The 20,955-nt window shown below is 36.2% G+C and overlaps 2 protein-coding genes across 3 annotated transcripts; both read right to left on the bottom strand.

Annotated features, from left to right (window-relative positions):
* Nucleotides 1-4,362: 4,362 nt before the first annotated feature.
* LOC132192175 (uncharacterized) lies at nt 4,363-7,424 on the bottom strand. 2 transcript variants are annotated; one of them, XM_059607430.1, is made up of 3 exons: nt 6,951-7,424; nt 6,185-6,314; nt 4,363-4,970 (listed from the first exon to the last, which is right to left on the bottom strand). In XM_059607430.1, the coding sequence occupies exons 1-3, from the start codon at nt 7,329-7,331 to the stop codon at nt 4,750-4,752; spliced, it is 732 nt and encodes a 243-aa protein (XP_059463413.1). In that variant the 5' UTR covers nt 7,332-7,424; the 3' UTR covers nt 4,363-4,749. The 2 variants fall into 2 exon arrangements, with proteins under 2 accessions (XP_059463413.1, XP_059463412.1); XM_059607429.1 differs by having other exon boundaries at nt 6,930-7,414.
* Nucleotides 7,425-8,796: 1,372 nt separating this feature from the next.
* On the bottom strand, nt 8,797-19,125 carry LOC132191996 (uncharacterized). Its single transcript, XM_059607167.1, has 10 exons — nt 18,910-19,125; nt 17,878-18,100; nt 17,614-17,768; nt 17,370-17,515; nt 14,936-14,998; nt 14,755-14,847; nt 13,982-14,143; nt 13,042-13,133; nt 11,143-11,303; nt 8,797-9,432 (listed from the first exon to the last, which is right to left on the bottom strand). The coding sequence occupies exons 1-10, from the start codon at nt 19,025-19,027 to the stop codon at nt 9,122-9,124; spliced, it is 1,524 nt and encodes a 507-aa protein (XP_059463150.1). The 5' UTR covers nt 19,028-19,125; the 3' UTR covers nt 8,797-9,121.
* Between the last annotated feature and the right edge of the window lie 1,830 nt (nt 19,126-20,955).

The following is a 20,955-nucleotide window of genomic DNA, read 5'->3' as shown; positions in this document are numbered from 1 at the left end:
TACACTCCTTCATTGTTCAAAAACTCTCATTTTGATGTATCCAACTTTCGTTTCCTTCCACTTTGCCCCTTCCGTTAAGATTTTCTGTGAAATCGTAACGGAAGGGTGTGAAATTTCAATCTTGCCCTTATTTTTTATTAAAAAATAAGTTTTTTTAAAAAAAATCTTGACCTGTGGGTTTACCGGTAGATCCAACCCACTCGTATTGTGACCCACGAGTCATATCCAACCCACTCGTATTGTGACCCACGAGTCATATTATTATTATTATTATTATTATATTATTATTATTTTTAAAAAAATAGTGACATTATATATATATATATATATTGACATTATTATTATTATTATTATTATTATTATAAAATAGTGACCGGGGGTCACTTGTGACCCACCGGGGGGGGGTCACAAGGGTCTTGTGACCACCGGTGGGTCACTTTTTCATATATTTTTTTAATTATTTTTTAATATAATAATTATAATAATAATTTTTTATTTATAAATAAGGGTAAATTTGAAATTTTAAAAAAAAAATTAGGGGTATAAAGGTCTTTTACTAAATCTACCGTTTGATTTAACTGCAAAAGCTAATGGTAGGGGGGGTATTTGGAACGAAACGAAAGTTTGATACACTAAAGTGAGAGTTTTTGAACAATGGGAGAGTGTCTGCAAAAAGCGTGAAAGTATAGGAGGGGTAAGTCAAGTTTCCCCTAATATTAATAATAATAATAATAATAATAAAAAGGGAATAATATTGATCAGTTTGAGTTTCCCACTAAGTAACCGGACCTCTTGCATCATTAAGTAGTGAGTGTTTGCGTCAAAAAGTGAGAGGTTGGCTTGATTAATAGCATGGCTAGCTTGGCTTCGTAGCCTTTTTGACTCGAGTTAGTAAGTCCTTAGAGGTGTTTTTACACCTAATGCCCTAAAGCCATCTGGTTTGAGAGTCACTGGCTTAACGCTCGATATATGGGTCAATTAGAAAGCTTAAGGGAGCTAAGCACTGCAAGCTTGCATTTAAAAAAAAAAAATGCCTTTATTGTTTTATCCAATGGGGAGTCCAGTGAATTTTGAGTATTGAATCATGCATGATTGAGAAACATGTCATGACTATGTGTTAAGTTCACTTTACACTAGTTGAATCTTGTGATATCTCATAATGCCATGTTTAGTAGATTGATTCTTAATTTCTTGAAATAGTGAAGATGAAGTTTGTTTTGTTAAGCTTGCTAATGAATGAAAACTATGATTTTTATGATGCTAAATTCTTAGGGATAACATGGTAGTAACAATGATTATGGGTATCATTCCTGTTAAACCTTCACGAGACTTCACTCATCCTCTATGGATGTTTAGAGGTTTAAAAGGCTTGTTGCATACGCTAAATGCAATCATACATGTAACGCCCTCAAAATTAGTCTTGGCTAACCTGGCAGGGTTACTAGCAATTACCCCAGTTAAATCAACTTATGGCTAACTGAGAAATCGCCCCTCTAAGAATTTTCAGAGTTAATGCATATGAATGTGAAATAAATCTGAGAAACTATTAAATCATCAAGTGGATATGTATATTCCTTGAAATTAAAGACATAGAGGAACTAATAATAATGTAAAACAAACCTGATAACAGCATGAAGATTCTGAAGCAAGGTCTGTAGTGGCAACCGTGCCACTCTTGGGTTCTAATGACAAACTTCCTAAAAGGGGGAATAACAGCGTAAGTCTAACGACTTAGTAAGTAAACATCACAATTAGGTATGACAAGAGCTCATTTAAGCAGAAATAAACGTGCAGTTTTAGTAAACATTAAAAAGAGATGTTGTCTCCATTAATACATCATAAAAGTATTGTTTGGTTAATAAAAGAGTAGTGTATTCCCAGCGGCAATCGCCTAAGTATTTCAATGTAGGAAAAACTAATGTTTTATAGGTCATAACTCTCATGTATGGTCTACCCGAGATATTACCCCTCCTCAGTAGGGCTGGCACTATCCTAGGGACTTATAATACAACACCAGTGCCACGGATATTGTACGCTATCGTACAACCCATTAGTGGCACGACCGAGTCCGACCTCGGTTGGCCCACACCACTAATGATGTCCGTCATGTAGTAACCAACTATTAGGACGAAACAATCATTGCATCCAAAGCCCATATAACAACACACGCAATTGACCATAAGATGAAGTCTATATAGTAAGCCCATGGCCATTATATCGCACGTACCGGTGTACTATGTCATACAATGCATCTTATCAACCAATTAATTAAACAATTACCAAGTAATTACAAAATGTAGACATGCTTATATCATACTCATGGTCAGTGAACTGACATATCCCACATTTTTCAAAAAAAGAGTTCGTAAGTGTTTACTTACCTCATGCGCTTGCTTGAGTCCTCCGACACCACAAAAATCCTGCTATAACAAAATACGACACATCGTTATCCGCAGTACTAGAGGACCTCTACGAGTAAGATGATAAGTCCTATCTATTAAAAGGGTTGTTTGACTCTAAAATACACAAGAGTGAGGCTTAAAAGTAGATGCCTGGCTTCCTGACCGTACGTTCGGGCTAGAGAGTGTATGTCCGGTCAATGAGTTAGGCAATTCGGCAAAAAGCTCCAAACTATGTTTTATGGTTTCAATAAAACCTATAGGCTATAATTTCTCCTCCTAGGCTATTAAATAAACACATGCATCATAAACAAAACACATCAACATGTAATACGAGGAATTAAAAAGCTTTTAAAACTCTTTTGAAAATATTTCTTGATTTGTAAGGAAAGTAGTAAAAGCTTAACATAACGTCTTTTGAAAACTCAAAATATCAAGAAAAGCAATAAGAACAACATTGAGAGTATAAAAACAGGCAAAGGTTTACCTCGGGAGGTGATAAGAACACCAAGCTTTCTTCCTTCTCTCTCTCAAATCAAAACTCACAAATCACTCAAACAGAGGTTTCTCAAAGAGTCTGGGGGCGTAAGAATGAGTTCAAAGGGGTGGTGGGGGTTGGTATTTATAGGCCAGAAAAGCTAATGGCGCTACTAACTATTCTAAAATGTAGCGGACGTTCGGTACTATTTATTCAACGGTCCAAAGGGTGCATTGTACGTACAGTCATTAACCAATGGTCAACCCAAAAGTAGCGTATGTCCGGTGGTCCCCCTGCGTACGTCCGTTACTAGAGACAAGAGCGTAAGTTTGGTAGTCCCCTGGCGTATGTCCGGTACTAGAGACAAGAGCGTACGTCCGATGGTCCTCCTGCGTACGTCTGGTACTAGAGACAAGAGCGTACGTACTGTACTACTAGGCGTACGTACGATCAGTAAGGGTGGGGTCTGGTTTTGCTTCAAGGCTTTATGGTTAAGTGTGAGGGCTTTGGGTTATGTTGAGATAGCTTAGGGTTTCCTATTTAGGGCTGATTTAGAAGGCTATTAACTTGTTAAGGGTTTAAAACTCTTTTTAAAATGATTTAAAAAGTCAGGGTATTACAGTACATCCCACGAAAAAATGATTTATCTTTTGTTTTTCAGTTTATTTTCTATTTTGTATTGCTAAGGGACTAGCAATATGTAAGTTTGGAGATGTGATAAGGGTCGAATGTTACACATTCAAGCCTCTTAACTCGCATATGTTAATTCCCTAGCGTTGTTATTTGTTTGATTTTATTTTGTTTTAGTGTTTTCAAGTTCTTAGAGAGAATACAAGAAAAACCATTGATTTTGGGCTTAGAACGCACTTTGGTATATATATATTTCATAAAATATTTTACTCCGAAGAAGCTGAGCCTAATATTGCTGCAACTCATCTTAATTTTAAGTATGTGATGGCAAACTATTACACAGGTAGCAAATTGTTACTTTGGTTGAGCTTCTGAGTTGGTGACGGGTCCAATTTGCAGTGGCAAATTGTTTCTTATGTACTTTAGTTACAAAAAAAAAAAAAAAAAAATTCGCTCCATGCTACTTTTGAGACAGTTTGGTCATGTGGACAACGCGTAATAACTTAAGAAGTCAATTGGAAAATGCATTGAATTCATTTAAACCTTTCAATGCTTCAACAACGTTATCTACGGTAGACTTTCATTTAAACTATTGTTGTATTCATGTATTGCATTCACACCCCCGTCTGCTAGAAAGGGCAAACGGGTATTTCCAGATAATTTCATCAATTAAGTATTAAAAATACTACATGCACTTCCAAGTGCACCTCTTTAACGTGTCAGTAGATGGATCACCATTAAATTTTAGATCCAACGGTGATTTTCACTACCACATTAGGAAGTGTGCAATTAGAGAGTGTGCATAGAGTGCACGTAGCTGTCGTAGCATTTCTCATTAGACATTGTAAGCACATAAAAGGAAGCACCTTTACCTTATTCATCTGTTCAATGTGCAAATACCAAGACCCTTAGGGAAAGCCATTACAGAATAAGAAAGGGAAAAAAAAAGATACGGGATCAACATTGTATAAGTGATTATCCTCCATATCATCCCTTCACCATCAACACCCCTAAATTCCCCAATCTAAAAGAAAAATGGTAAAAACAGGGGACAAAAAAAAAAAAAAAAAAAAATCAGGGGGAGGGGGGAGCTCACATTCACCGTTTAATGCCCTCTCCCTATCACGATCAAGACATATTTAAGAAACCGTCAATAATACCTGTTATCTGAGCAACGTCTGACTGACGGCGGCTGTAAATTGTCAACAAAAAGAGAGGCTACGAACCTCTGAAGAGAAGTGGTTATTTAGATTTCTTTTGATCAGAAACCCTGGATCCCATAATCTTACAAACGGCCTCATCTTTTGACTGCATTAGCTTTAGGGCTGGATGAACCTTTAGGTCTCCCATTACCAACTTTTGGCCCACGTCCAACTCACTCAAATCAACATCAATATAAGGAGGGATGACATCTGCTGGACAAAGATACTTAACAGTTCTTTTGATGGTATTCAAATAAGCCCCTGCCAAATTTGTTAAATAACAATTAGACTCTGGCCAATTTAATCATTAACATTGTTCACATCAACTTAGATTCATAAAGGAACAGAATTCAGGTAGCAGGAGTATGACCACCTAGAGCACACGAGTACTTTTAAGTCAATGTACAAGATCAATCTATGATCAGATTTATGGAGCTAATTCTACCATATAATACCTCCGACCTTGTAAGTTCCAGGAAAGGGTTGTAACACATCTTTACATTCAAATCTACTGAGTTAATTTACCTGTAAAGGAGAGCTTTAATCTTTTATCATCAAAATTAAGCTTCTCAACTGTGAGAGATCTCAGTAGAGACAGTAGTAGCCTTACCTTTTTAGTACGTGTAGTGGATTTATCAACTTAATGGCAGCTCTAAACATTCCATTACTAAACTCTATTCAGATCTTATCATTACCTCCAAGTACGTCTCCAAGATTATAGCATAACCACATTCAGTGAAGTAGATTCTAAAAAATTAGGCTTTTAAATTCGGTGAAAAAATAAGGAAAATATCTCGAGTTGTAGAAGTGAAAGATTAGTTTCTTATTATTTAGTGAGCATCCTGTATTTCATAAAAAATTGAGGAAAACTGGCTTTTAAGCCGAAGTAGATGAGAGAAAAATAGACAAAGATATTAAATTAAAGAGGATTTTGGTAAAACAAGAAGACAAGAAAAGGAAAAAAAAATAGTACAGTGGGCAAAAAAATAGAAGGAAGAAGTGTGTTGGCGTGTGCGTGTGAGAGAGATAGAAAGAGTACCTAGGAACAAGTCTTTAAACTAGTAGGAAATTGGTGAGTAGGTGAGCAAACACCCACATTCTTTAAACTGTTCAACTTAAAAATAATAAAGACCCAGCACAAGCCTTGCCATATTAACGCTAAGGCCACAGGTATTGTATGAGAATTATAACACAGGTGGCAAATCTTATTAAACTGTTATCAAAAGTAGATAGAACCCATGAACAAAGATTAGTTTTGAATATAAATTCAGCACAAGTCTGGTGTTTTACTAATCATGACAATATACGCAGGATGTTCTCATTAAAGATATGATTCATGACAGTAGGTGATAAATCAAGACAAAAAAAAAAAAAAAAATCATATGTGTGCACAAAAAGAAAATTCAAATTCAGTCACACCATGGCATTCTATTTATATAAAACGTAAATGGAAGCAAAATTCCATGTTGCCTTACCTTTCCTTAGTCCAGGGGAAACATCTTCTCCTCTGAATACAATAGGAACATCAACTTTCAACAAAGCGTTTGAAGGGGCCCTTATGAAGGTAACATTGAGTGGTGCATCTGTGGCCGAATGCAGATGAAGCTGGCACAATTAAGCAGAGATTTAACTTAATCCAGACCAAATGTCATATCACCAACAAAAAAAAAAACTAAGTACAATAAGAAACCGCTTTGAATTTGGTCAGCCTATCAAATTTAAAAGGATCCATCCAAAATTCCATGGAATTTAAAGGAATAAATTCTATAATCCTATCATGTGGAATAATGTGGTTGAAGAAAATTGGAGTCGCCGCCGCTGCCACAACAGTTAATAGCTGAAAGCATTTCAAGATAGCTGCTAGAAGCCATGTCAAATTAATTGTCATTTTCCTAAATGGCCAAATTCAAGATAACATATTGATTTAGACATTAGAATCTTATATGAAACAGAATGGAGCAATTCGCTTATCACGGAATGTCCATACCCACTCTCAATTTTGTTTCTAACTAACCAATCACTACTCTGTCAATAATTAGGCTTGGCCAAGGAATTGTTTGCAATTCGTTTTCCTCCACCGCTTTCTCAAAAAGGAGATATTCCAGAATACAATCAAGTGAACTTCCGAAACTTCTCCCATTTTCCTAGACTTTCTCGGAAACCAAACATAGCCCTAAGCAAACAAAGAAAGGAGAGAAAGAAAGAGAAGAAAGAGAGTACCAGGCGGGGCAGAACGCGAACCTTCTCGACGATATCTTCGGGGTCCAATACATCGGCCCTGACCTCGAGATCGAAGAGCCTGGAAAGAAAGAAGGAGCGGCCGAGGTGGTTGACAAGCTTGCGGATCTGGTTGGCCTGGACGGAGATGAGGCGCTTGTTTCCGCCGTGCTGGCCGTCCTCCTGCTCGAAGATGATGCTGGGGACACGCCCGGCCTTGCGCTCCTTGGCGGCGATGCTCTTGCCTGAGCTAAGACGCGGGATCGCCACGATGGTCTCGGCGTACTTGGGGTCGGGCCGAGGGAAGGCCTCCACCTCCGCGTCGTGGAAGATGGCGGCGGCGGCCGCCGATTGGCTGTAGCGCCGGAGGTGGATGGACTTCGACAAAACGGTGCGTTGGAGCATCGCTAAGTCTCCAAGAGTGAAGGGGGGGCTTAAGAAGGGTTTTTCTCGAGGGAAATGAGAGAGTGGATGAGTTGGGAGTGAGACTAGGAAGAGAAAATGAGAGAGTTGTCACGTGCGACACGCGTGCACTAGATTGTTACATTTTTACTCTGCAGTTATGAGATTACCTCAAGCCAGCTACTGAAGACTGAAAAGCTCCTGCAGTCCTGCTCCATAGCCTCGGAAAACTATTAACCGGAGAGAATTGGGAGGTACCTATATTAAACAACTCAAATTCATATAAACTCAGCTTCGCTAAACTTAGGCTCGGACATAACTCGTATAACCATGGCTCGACATGTTAAGTTCGCTTAAATATGTATGTATATTAAGTCATAAGTATAGTATATATATCTTATACATATATATTATATTACATAGTATATATTATATATTTATATACTATATGTTATGTATCTTATATTATTTAAACTATATTTCATTATTCTGCTTCTTTAAAAGTTATTTGTTTCTTATGCTGACAAATCTCTTTTTCTCAATATCATTTGGTATGTCAAAAATAATGATTCGTATCTTCAAATTATAATGATTTTTCTGATGCTCCGACTGAAAGTTGCTTGTGCTTCTACCGACAATTGATTTTCATAATTCAATATCATCATAAGGACCTTGGGAATATCCTGGGAGTACCAAGTGTGCTGGCTCATCTTCTTGTTCATCATTTGGAAGTTGAGACAATGTTTCCTGTAAATGCTTTCTGAATTCTTGTTTTGAGCTTGAAGAAGCAATCTTTCCTTGATTAAAACTTTTCTTTAAAAGAAAATGATCTGAAGCAATGAGTTGATCTGTGAATGATTCTATGACTTTTGTCATGATGGGATGATATGTAAATACATCCCACCATTTGACTGCAATTGTGCAACCCTTCATTCCTCAATCCCATAATTATTTTGATTATCAAAAAGCCTGGTTTAATACATGTTTTTTCTTCAGAATGACAGATATCAACATTCATGGTTCTTTATCTTTGATAGATACCATGAAATTTCATCATTACCTTTATGGTTTGATACGTGGAGGAAGCTTTTTGGGATAGAAACCAATATTATACATCACTAAATAATCATTCTCCTATCCTTTTTCATGTACTATTGACTGCATTATTTTCTTATAATCTATAGTCTATATAAAGTAATGCTACAAGTTACTTTTGTGTCTTGTGCTACTCCAAGAATGATATTGCTTCTAAAATTACCATTGACCTTGTAATTAATCATTATTGAATTTTGATCAAGTAGTAATTTTAAAAGCCACCTCATTCTTAAAGTTACACAAGAGGAACATAAGAATGACTTCTAAAATTACTCATTTATGTAAGGCATGAAGTTAGAAGGTATCGGCACATGAGTTCAAGGAGAATAAAAAATAAAAAATAAAAATAAAAAAAGGGCGACGGAGAGAGAGAGAGTTGAAGGGGCTGAAGAAAGGCCATCCCCACTACAAAATTACTACAAGAATGCAGTTAAGTAGTTACAGCTGTTTTAATGTTATCAGTAGAGCGTATATTGGATACAGGAAAGAAAAAAAAAAAAACACAAGTGGTAACAGCAGCTGGTAAATGGTTACATATACCTAAATCTGAACCTAATTTCTTCTAATCCTACATGTTACTTGAAGGGAGTATCACCGATTGGTAAAAAAAAAACATCTTCTACTCCAGTCACCTACCACTTACATATCTCCTACGCCAACTGCAAAAAGTGCATACTTGCTTGGTTTCATCCTCAATACTACCAGTTTAAAAACCTGAACGGCCCTCGGCTCCCTACAACATTCTCATTTGTAGAATCTTCACTTCCCATGGATTCGTCTGAACACTCACTTGGAAGGAGTTGTACTCGGTCAGCATTATCGATCATCCAATCAGCGAATTCAGGGGATGTTGCCCATTCAGTAATGGCTTGTCGGGTTGATTCCCGTGTGAAATCATCCCACTCTTTCTTTGTAAACTTCTTTCGATTCCGCACATTGTGGAAGGTTGAATAGTATTCTTGCTCATTCTTTCCTCCAAAAGATGGCGATGGCGATGGCGATGTTACACCTGCAACAGATAAAAATATCATAATGGAGGATTGACAAGAAATGGCAGCTTCAAAGAAGATTGATATACATGCTAAGCATATTTAAAATGCCAACAGAAGATTGAGCTACCACATAAAATCACTGAACTGAAGCACATGCGAGAACAAAAGGGGAAATCCCAGACACAGAAAAACTTCAACATTTGCTCCTCTTAGAAACAAAAAAGAATGTAACCCAAAATGTTCACTTCTTTCTCCTTTCATTTAATCTGCAACACCTTGATGATCATATGCAAGATGGCAGGCTTTTCAGAAGTTTCTCAGAAAAAAAAAAAAAAGAGTTCCTGCAGTAAGATTTAACAAGCGACCAAAAGTTTGGAAAACCTCTTAAGATAAAAATGAAAGAAATCAAATAAGCTTTTACTCACTAAAGTTTCTAAGAGATCACTAGAGTTTATAAAATCTTTCAAGGTCATCCTTAATGCAGATGGGCATCGCTCGAAGACTTGACAGAAGTCACCAACTTTCTGATGCCTTGCTTTCCTCTTTCTTTTCTTATCTCTGTTGACATGTTAATGTTTAAACATCAGATTTAACTAATTGAGGGAGGCTAATGATGCACGAGCCCCATCTGCTCTCAGTCCACATCCTTCTCGTCCTAAATAGTCCCCAAATCTTATTCAAAATTCCATTCGAGAAATCCCAAAAAAAAAAAAAAAAAAAAATTGCAAAACCCTGACCTAAAAGAGCAAGTCATTCTATTCATCATCTTTCTGAAGAAATTAAAAAACAGAAAACAAAAACAAAAAAACAAAAAATCACAGGTATGCTGGCCTTGGAGCAATTAGAATCAGAAAAAAGGTGGGGGTTGAAGGAAACAGCGATCATCTCTGGCCCTAAAGGAACCAAAAGAAGCAACCATGGCCCTGGAAATCAATCTGTAAGGAATCCTATCACCAATCTGCAAAGAAGCCTTATTCCATGGTTCAACAACAACCACACCATGGATAAAAATTAAATAAATAAATAAAAATAAAAGAAAAGAGTTGTCCATCTTCATCCATTTCCTGATCCAATCCCCATTCAATGAATCCAAGCCGCTTGAAGTGGCATCTCCACCAGAAAAGGCCATCCCCACCACCAACCCTTCCTCCACTGAAGGCATTGCCACCAAGGACATCTACATCAACCTATCCACTGTTTTCTCTCTATATTTAAGTCTCCATGCTACATTTTTTAAATATAGCATGGTTTTTGGTTTTTTGGATGTAAATTCAAACCTAGTATTAAAAAAAGAACAAGAAAGAAAAAAAAAAAATGAAATCATTGCAATGCATTTTTGCTATATCGGCAATTAATTTATCACATTTCATGCCATCACAGAAAATTCTGTTAAAACAACCAAGGACCATTTGATATTCAAACACAATAAAATACTACCAAGACTTCAATGACATAACACTAGCAAGGGCCGAGTAGAAATCTATTGGAAAAGATAACGACCAAATACATGTGTTAACCTCATAGTTGAATACTGGACATATCAGAAAATGCACATAGTTAAGCAATGGTTTCTAAATAGAAATAGCTTCTGTTAAATAGAACATATATCCCCAGTATTTCTATCTATATGTATTGAGAACTCTCATATCCCACAACCTAAGCAATTGAAGCTTATTAAGTATCAAGAAACATGAAAAACAAGAAAGGCCAGCAACAAAGAGTAATACCTCTAACGGGAGAGTTGGACCAAGCAGACTGCTTCGATGGACTACTCCACATCTTCCCTTGAGGGCTTGACCTGCTAAGGAATTCAGGTCGACTATGCTTTCCTGTTGTCTGTCTCTCCTGCTTCAGCCAAGGAGTCACGCTCCCAGAATATGATTGACGCCTACATGGATCATGTACTCCATTATCATGGGGAACTTCTAAAGTAAATAACAAAAAGTAAATGGAAAAGACGGGGCCCTATGTGGTTGTTCAAGAGAGAGCTAAACACTCCTTCACTAATTGCTACACTACACAGAGACCTATATCTTAAATCTCTTTGCACCATAAAGAAGCCCACTTTGCTACCATTCCCACGGATCTCTTAATATATGCTTTTGAACCTTCAAATGCTATAGAAAAATATATAATGATTATACAAACATTTAGAGAAAATCCATAACCATTAGTCATGGCCACCACTCATCCATCTTATTGACATTTGTTGGAGCATCCAAAGACGACCTCCCCAGAAGTTTGTAAAATTACATCGTATTTCCCTCTTGTTTCGAAGTGAATGTTAATCTTCCATAAATTAGGAAATATAATACATTTTGTTACCTTCAAACATTAACTTCTGTTTAGTAGATCAAATGGAATTCACTGATCTTAGAAAAAAATTATTATTTTTTTGATAAATAATGTTTATTTCAAAAGCGCAGAGGGGCACAACCTAAGTACACAGTAAGTATGCAAGAAAAAACACCTAATTAGGAGAAGAGAAAAGAACAAGAAAATCAAGATAGCTAATCACTAAAGGGACAAGCCAAGCTGTTGTCCAAGTGAAAAGCGTGTAGAAGAAAGAAGCCGTGAGTTCAAAAAAATTATTATAAATTGCTATTGGTTTAAAATTTTGAATAAAATTGTTAAAATGTGTAAATCCTTATTATTTCTGCCCTTATAAGTGCAACTGTTGCTACTTTTCTACTTAGTAGCCATAGTATAATTACCCAACAGTAATTGCATAAGGAAGCTTGCTCCCAAAAAAAAATAATAAACTAATCTAGCTTACTTATTCACAAAAATCCATTAGTTCTCATTAAATTTTGAGTTTTGGCTATATTCTTTAATTTGTCAAAGTTAAACTTAGATTCCTAAAGTAAGCATGTTGCTTCATACGATAGCACATCATGAACAAGCGTAAATGGTAATGAGATCAAGCTCCAAGATAAGAGATGCAAATGTGGGTGAAAGGAAGTCACAAACATTTTTTAATCATCCAATCACCCAGAAAGTTATATATCTTCATGCAAGAAGAAAAAAAAAAAAAAAAAAAAAGATTTTTTCAGTTGGTAGAAGCGAAGTGCAGGGCCTGACATGCTAAATGTTACCCCATCCAACCATTTAACATATTGACACAATTGCCATACACTTTTTTTTTTTTTTGTAGTACACAATTGCCATTTACTATTACTACTTCTGACATCAGCTTAGATTCTATTCAATCCATTTACCAGAGGTTAACATTTAAGGGTAATTTGTGTGTAATATTTTTGAATTTAATAGTTGTAATTTTCCCTATAAACTTAAAAGTAATTTTGACTAGATAATTTTAGGCAGTTAGAATATCATGAATTGTAATGGTATTTAAATAGTTATAGCACTCTTAAGTGTATCTAGAATAGGTTTGGGTTGGGACGAGTTTGGGGTATATTCTTTACAGGCTCAGGACTGGGTAGGCTTCTCCATCCAAACACTATCAGGTTTGTTAAAATTACGCATTTTTGGTTTAGATCTCACAAGCTCAATCACTGAATCAAAGATCCAAGAGGAATTATGCTCAGAACACAACATAATTCTAGTAAGATGCATCACCACATAAATGTGAAACAAACTAGAAGTGGAACCTGTATGCAACTTACGCTGTACCAGCCCACTTCAGAGAAAAGATAAGATTGCAGATAGCCCAGCAAGAAACCAAGGTCGCCAGTGCTAGAGGGGTGTCAAGAGTGCTCTGACAGAATATAAAAGCAAAAAATTTAAGGGAAAACAGCAGTTTCAGAATAACAAACAATGAGAAAACATAAGACCAATTACATCAGAACTTAGGCATTTAAGCAGACAAAGGTTTGACCTCGATAACAAAATGGCTAAAAGCATCAATAACAATCCAATCATCAGTGGGCCCAAAATTTAATTAAGTCATGCAAATCAAGTATTTAAAAAAAGCTTAGAAGATGATGGCATCATCTCAGTGCTACACAAAAATGATATTTATTTTAATTAGAATCAGGTAGCAGGCCTTATGCGTTTGCATGTTCAGAGTGGAAAGGTAGCAGCCATGCTTATGCCTGATGATGTTAAGCAACTTCCCTAGGGAATCAGTCCACGTCAGATGGCCTCAGGTATAAGTGTTGGTGTAACTGGTATCATTAACTGTCAAATTCATCTAAAGCCCAGAAGAAGATGCGAACGCAACATGGCCTAATTATCAGATGTATCCAATTGTTCTTCAAACCCCAAGGCAAAATTGAATATGTAACACAACATATCTGAAACAAAAATTTCATTCATATCAAATAGATATCAATCATATAAGTACATGAATGACAGAATTCACAGTAAACTAGTAAAAACTCATTTTCCAAACATGCTTGTTAATTATCTGACCATAGAAGCATTGTATGTATAGATAGAATGACATGCATGTCTGCCATTAGAACTTCTCATATTTGGAAGAGTAGATGTAAACAGGAAACAATGCAATGGTATTCACATTCATTGATTAGTCAAGCAAAATAAAGCAAATGAAATCTTTCTAAATTCAATTTCAACTATGTTGCCAACATGAAGATAAAGCACCTGTAAAATAAAGGTGGTTCCAATGATGCGCATTGCCCATTTAACAAAATGAGCTATACCAACATCCACACTTCCGTCTTTTGAGATTACAAATTTCCTCACAATCCAGTATCCTAAAGCAGCACCAGCAATGACTATTCCCACTAGCACAAATATAGAGACCTGCAAGAAGAAAACAAGGAAAGGCAAAATGTTTGTGGGTGTGTTTCTTCAAAGTTGGAAAATCCCTAAAATGATAACAAAACATAATAGTTGTATAACAGGCCATTACAGAAAAAGAATCACACGTAGACGAGCTTCTTCCCTTTTATTCAACACAGAAGTAATTAAGAGAAAGGGCTTTATGCCAAAATACTAAAGAACTGGTATGGTTCTATCCTCGTATATACAACACCATAGACATAATACTTGCAAGTGCAAATGGAAACAGACACACACAGACACAGAGAGAGACAGACAAAGATCTATGATCTTGCTGGATCTGATCGGATCTACGATAGATCTGACTTTTTCCTACTGTGCCACATCAATTAGATTCACTTTTTTCAAATAGATTTCTTTTGGTAAATTTAATTATAGTCCGCATAATCTAGACAAAAGAGGGGGAGGGGGGTGGATATCTACTTTTCTTATATAAGTAGGGGGAAAAAGATTGAATAAAGAATAACAACATATCAGAGTAACAATAAATATAACATGTACATTTGCCCTAATTGGCATAGTATTTAACAAGCCAACTTCCAATGAGGTGAACACTAAGGAAAAGAGCTTACTGGATTGTGCATCTCTTCACCGAGTCCAAAATTCACAAGAATCGAATTAACCATCATTGAAAAGTAATTTAGAAGGAAAGATCCGGTTCCAATCTGTAAAAGTAAATGGACAGTAAGACTACGCAATACATATCAAATGAAACATAGTCAATTACTTTCGAGCAAAGTGAAGTAAACTCACCACTGATCCGTATACAGTAAGATAGAAGACATTTTTCCTACCAGTTGGCAATAACTTCATTCCCTACATCATGATTAAAGAAAATTATGACACAATTGCAAGCTATACAGTTAACATAGACAAATATATATATACATGCGCGCGCACACACACACATCACAAACAATAGAAAATTGTTTTTCTTTTTCGTTTTTTCTTTCTTTCAACAGATATAGAAAATTGTATTGAAAGAGAAAGAACAGCAGAGATCCTAGTTCATAGAATGTCTTATTTATCAGGAAAGTCAGCTATATAATTGAATTTTGTAATTTTTTTGAAAAGCACTGATAATTGTTCTAGGAATAAGCAGATTGAATGCTGCACTAATTGGCTAATAAGATTTAGTGGGGTGCAGGGGTGCATACAAAACAGAACAAGATGCCTAAAGCCCAGCCAGCAACAGTGGGTCATGGACAATCCACATTTACCCGTAAAGCAAACTTGAAAACCTGGCTAATGTCTTTTTTTAGTAAGCACCAGTTTTGTTCATTTGGGATTTTAATTTTGAGTTTCCAACTAGGGGTTTATAACCAAGTTGTAACACCTCGATCCCATATTGGGAAGATGATGAGTAGCCCGCATGGAGTGAGTGGTTTATAAAGACAGTCATGAGTACTAAGTCCCACATTGTTTAGTTACTAGGTAAAACTAGGCTTTATAAGGAATTATAAAGAAGTTCCAAATTGACTAGTCATTTTGGATGATATCGCATATGTGGCTAGCGCTTTACCTTGGGTCGGTATAAATGGTATCAAAACCACCTAGTAACACCAAATCATGTGATACTAGAGCACTACATGAAGTTGATGCGAACCAACTAGTAACAACACATAGACGGGATAGATCGACTCGTTCGAGAGAGCCATAACCTTTAATGGCTACTTCGAGGGAGCCTTGGCCTCCAAGACATGATAAATTGTATTCTCAAATAATAATCAACTCCTATTTCCTTCATCAGCAAATGCCAGTCATAAGGTGATATATTTATTTTTTGATAAGTAGTCATAAGGTGATATATATCTACAACGAATAGAATATTATTACTTAATTCCTTCTATAATTATTTAAATAATATATGCACCGCATGACATGGCTCATCAGGGGTTTAAAGGGGAGGGAGAGGGGTGGGGGGGTGGTGGGGGAAGTTTGGTAACACTTTGGTCCTATATTGGGAAGATGGTTTATAAGAAATGCTCATGGGTGCTAAGTCCCATATTAAGTGAAACTGAGTTTTATAAGAAATTTTATGAAAGCTCCAAATTCACTAGCCCTTTTGGAGTGATAGCACAAATGTAGCTAGTGCTTTTCCTTAGGTTGTTGCACCATCTAAATTGAAAATGCCCATTGATACTTTTCGTTCTGGTCACAACCTCATATAGGCTCATGCACATTCTAGTTCCCCCATTTACGATATAGATTGCTGAAAATAAGTCATTATTGTATAATATCCTATATAACATTTAAGGAACTGATAAAGACACAAAATAAGGCAATTGATAATTCATTGTTAATTATTACCCAAAAGCAAGCTACTTAAAGTACATATGGAAAATTTTCAAGTCACATAAAACAAGTTTTTAGACATCTACATTGTCAAACAATAAATAATAATTTTTTTTCCTTATATGGTGATCAAGCATTTTCGAAAGAGGGGGGGGTTAACACTTCGGTCCCATATTGGAGAGATGGTTTATAAGAAATGCTCATGGGTGCTAAGTCCCATATTAGTTATTTACTAAGTGAAACTGAGTTTTATAATAAATTTTATGAAAGCTCCAAATTCACTAGCCCTTTTGGAGTGATAGCACAAATGTAACTAGTGCTTTTCCCTAGGTTGTTGCACCATCTAAATTGAAAATGCCCATTGATACTTTTCGTTCTGGTCACAACCTCATATAGGCTCATGCACATTCTAGTTCCCCCATTTACGATATAGATTGCTGAAAATAAGTCATTATTGTATAATATCCTATATAACATTTAAGGAAGTGATAAAGACACAAAATAAGGCAATTGATAATTCATTGTTAATTATTACCCTCAAGCAAGCTACTTAAAGTACATATGGAAAATTTTCAAGTCACATAAAACAAGTTTTTAGACATCTACATTGTCAAACAATAAAAAATAATTTTTTTTCCTTATATGGTGATCAAGCATTGAAAATTTGAATTACCCATTTTGTAGCTCTGTAAATTTCCTTCCTGTCTAAGCATACAAAGCTCTAGTTTCAGTAACATCATAGTGATTGTTTTTAAAGTTAGAGAATGATTTTAAGAACACCATAGTATGTTGTCTGATGCCTTTTTAAAAAATAAAAGGAAAGAGCTCATATACTGACAAAGCATTTTCATTACTCTAGTAAGGAAAGATGTCAAAGTCAATAATTAAATACCTGAAAAAGTAGGATTATAATGACCAGAAAAACCCCGATCACCATTGAACTGCTATAATAAAAAGGAACCCAACTGCTAACAATTGGAGCCAAAAGTAGTAAAACAAATCCCAATGCTAGACACACAAGGCGCCATCGCTGGAAATCTGCAAAGGAACCATAAAAATCAAGATTACTATCAAAGTAAAGATGTTTGAAAGGGATAGGGAATTAGGCTGAAAACGCACAACGGGCAAAGGCAAACCTTCTTCAACAGCTACTGTGACAGAACCAGATACTTCACCAATGAACTTCACATCAATATATCTAACCTCATAAGGTGACATAACCGAACTCCACAGCCCCTTAAAAGATTTCCAGTCGTCATTTTCACACTGACATAAGCCAAGTGAATCATTTCTGCAAGTATTTCAGGAGTTAGACACAACAGTCCAAACCAAAGGTTGAAAGTAAATTTTTGCATATTGTGTGTGCGTGGGCAAGAGAGAGAGAGAGACATTTAACTTACCTGTGAAAACAAACTTGAAATTTGCTATGTAATCTCTCTGGGATTTCTACAGATGGAGACATGGTAATCCGAAAAGAACTGGCATAACTCCCAAGTTTCAATCTTGAAAGACCAGAAACTTGAACACGCTCACACAGAAGAGCATCTTTAGAGCCACTAGAAGTTGAAAGGCCAGAAACGGGGGAAGGAGTGACAACTATAGCTGGGCTTTCAAGATCAACACCTGCAATTTTAAAATGGTGAAATTATTTTCAAATACACCAACAAACCCACCAAACTAAAATAGAACTATAAATCACGTTCTTCATAATTCCCCGACACAATATACAAACAGCATATGAATCAAGATGCCGTAAACAATTTGTGTCTCTGTATGTGGAATTTTGTTTTAAGAGCCAGTTACTTCAGTTGAGAATTTTATTGGGAAACTTTATCATGTCTCTTGAGTAAACATCTGAGAAATATATCTTTTAGACTACCAAACAATGATTTGCCCCAAAAACATCAATTTTCGAAGCAAGCATGCCCTAAGACAAGCACTAAGCACTTATTGCATAATCCAATTGCTAGAACTGTGCAACTTCCAACTAAAAGGATCTGTCATAGAGAACCAACAAACCAAACTCACACACTTTGCAATATGAAGAATACAAATGGCCACCTAATTCAAAATCTTTCATTTATTTCACAATAATTACATCAAATACCCATATCAATATGTACATGCTGACACGCCTAGAAAGCACCAAAAGCAAAAAAAAATCTAATATTCAAGAAACCCTAAAGCATACGAAGACATAAACCTAACTGAAACAACCAAACCCTAACAGTCCGATCGGCGACCAAGAAAACAGAGTGCATACCAAAGCCATACGCTTACTACTATGCCCAGCCGGGAAGCAACTTTCATTTCTCGGATCGCAAACCATTCAAAAACCCATCAAACGTGATTTTCTCGGCAACCAAACAGGATTTTACCTAACACAGAACTCTGAAGGAAAGCAAGGGAAAAAAATGGGAAACACAATATACCTTTGAGAGTGGTGGTCTTGTCGCTGGCACGTGAGGTAACGAGGCAGAGGCAGAGGCAGAGACAGAGAGAGATGAGAAGAAGCGCAGCGGAAGACGAGCCCATCGCTGGCTCACGCATTGACCCTCTCTCTTCCTCCCTCTCTTTCCTGTCTCTTTTTCTTTTCTTAGGAACGAAGAGTGTGACGGGGGTTGTTTCTTGAGAACGAAGAAGGGGAAAAGAAGCGTCTCATTGACCCTGACACCTTTTTACGGGAAATATCGACATACTCGGGTCGGGCGAATCGGATCCACGTCAATTGGGAGAGCTCCGACACGGCTCATTTATGTTTACCTAAGTATGCAATTATAATTGGTTGTCTTTTTAATTCGACACGTGTTTGTATGAGATTCTTTCCAATGAGACGCGCTTGTCCAAACATAAGTCTCTCACAATTGTTTCCTAATATGTAAACCTCTTTTTCTCCTTAATAAAAAATAATAAAGAGTAAACGCAACTCATATGAAATTTATGTACAACAGGAGTAATGTGGAGTCCTCATAAATCATTGGATTTATAAGCTTTATTTAATAAAAGTTGATCCTATCATTTATGAGCATTCCACATCAATTCAGTTGTGAAAGATTTGCATAAGAATTGAATTTATAGCATTGCTCTTTAAAATATACATCCTCTTTAAAAAATACATCTGGCTTTTTAAATCGAAGTGTATTAATTAATTTGTATTCGCTTATATGTTCTTATTCTTTTTTATAAAAAACAAAAAAAATTAAAATTATAAAAAATTAAAAAAATTTAAAAAAAAAAAGAAAAAGTATAAAAAAGCCTCTCAAACTACTAGCCGTTTTCGATTTAGCCCCCTAATGTTCCAAAAGTGATAAAGTAGCCTCACAAACTACTAAACTATTGCATTTTGGCCACTCCGTTAGTCAAGACCGTCAGTTTGGACGGAAACTACAAAACGACGTCGTTTTGTTATGGGTAAGTTACTACAATGTCCTTTTATGAAGAAAAAAAAAAGAAGGAAAACTATATAAAAGCCGCCCAAACTACCAACCGTTTTTTCATTTTAGCCTCCTAATATTCAGAAAGTGATAAAGTAGCCCCCAACAAAACGACGTCGTTTTTCAATTTTCGTCCAAACTAACGGTTTTGACTAACAGAGTGGCCAAAATGCAATAGTTTGGTAGTTTGGGGTAGGGCTGTTAAGTGAGTGAAGCGTCTCACGAGCAAACTCGGGCTCGACTCGCATAAGCTCGGCTCGTGCTCGACTCGAATATTAAATGAAGCGTTTTGTGAACACGAATCCTAGCTCGAATATTAAATGAAGCTAGCTCGACTCGACTCAACTAAGCTCGTGAGCAGCTCGTATAAGGCTCGAATTGGTAGTTATTCACATAATTCCTCATATTAATATTAAAAATTGATGATTTTTTTTTCTAATAGCATCATTTTATTATAAAATGATGCATATCATTTCTCTTCGAAACCAAGTGCCTTATTGTATTGACTCGAGCTCTATACTTCGCTAGCCAGACTAAGCAAATGCTCATATACAAGCTGGTTTCTTGAGCCGTTTAAGAGTACTTGAAGTTTAAATTTATAATAAAAAATAAATTAATAAATTAAATTAAATATAAGATCCAGCTCGTGAACTGGCTCGGCTCGGCTCGATTTATTATCAGCTCGAGCTCGATTTTTTTGGCTCGTCCTTAAGCTCGGCTCGAGCTCGAGTTCGAGTAAAATTTAAACAAGCCGAGCCCAAACAAGGAAAGTTCGCTCAAGCTCGGCTCGTTTACACCCTTAGTTTGGGGGGCTACTTTATCACTTTTGAAACATTAGGGGGCTAAATCGAAAATGGTTAGTAGTTTGGGGGGCTTTTTTTATATTTTTCTCAAAAAAAAATAAAAAAATAAATAAAAAAAAATAAAGGTAAAAATATAAATAGCCCTCCAAACTACGAGTCGTTTGCAATATAGCCCCCAATGTTCAAAAGGTAATAAAGTAGCCCCCAAACTACCAAAATCTATCAAAAAGACCACTTATTT

Source organism: Corylus avellana, chromosome ca9 (assembly GCF_901000735.1).
Source record: "Corylus avellana chromosome ca9, CavTom2PMs-1.0".
Lineage (NCBI taxonomy): Eukaryota > Viridiplantae > Streptophyta > Magnoliopsida > Fagales > Betulaceae > Corylus > Corylus avellana.
This window is presented reverse-complemented; position numbering and strand designations above follow the sequence as displayed.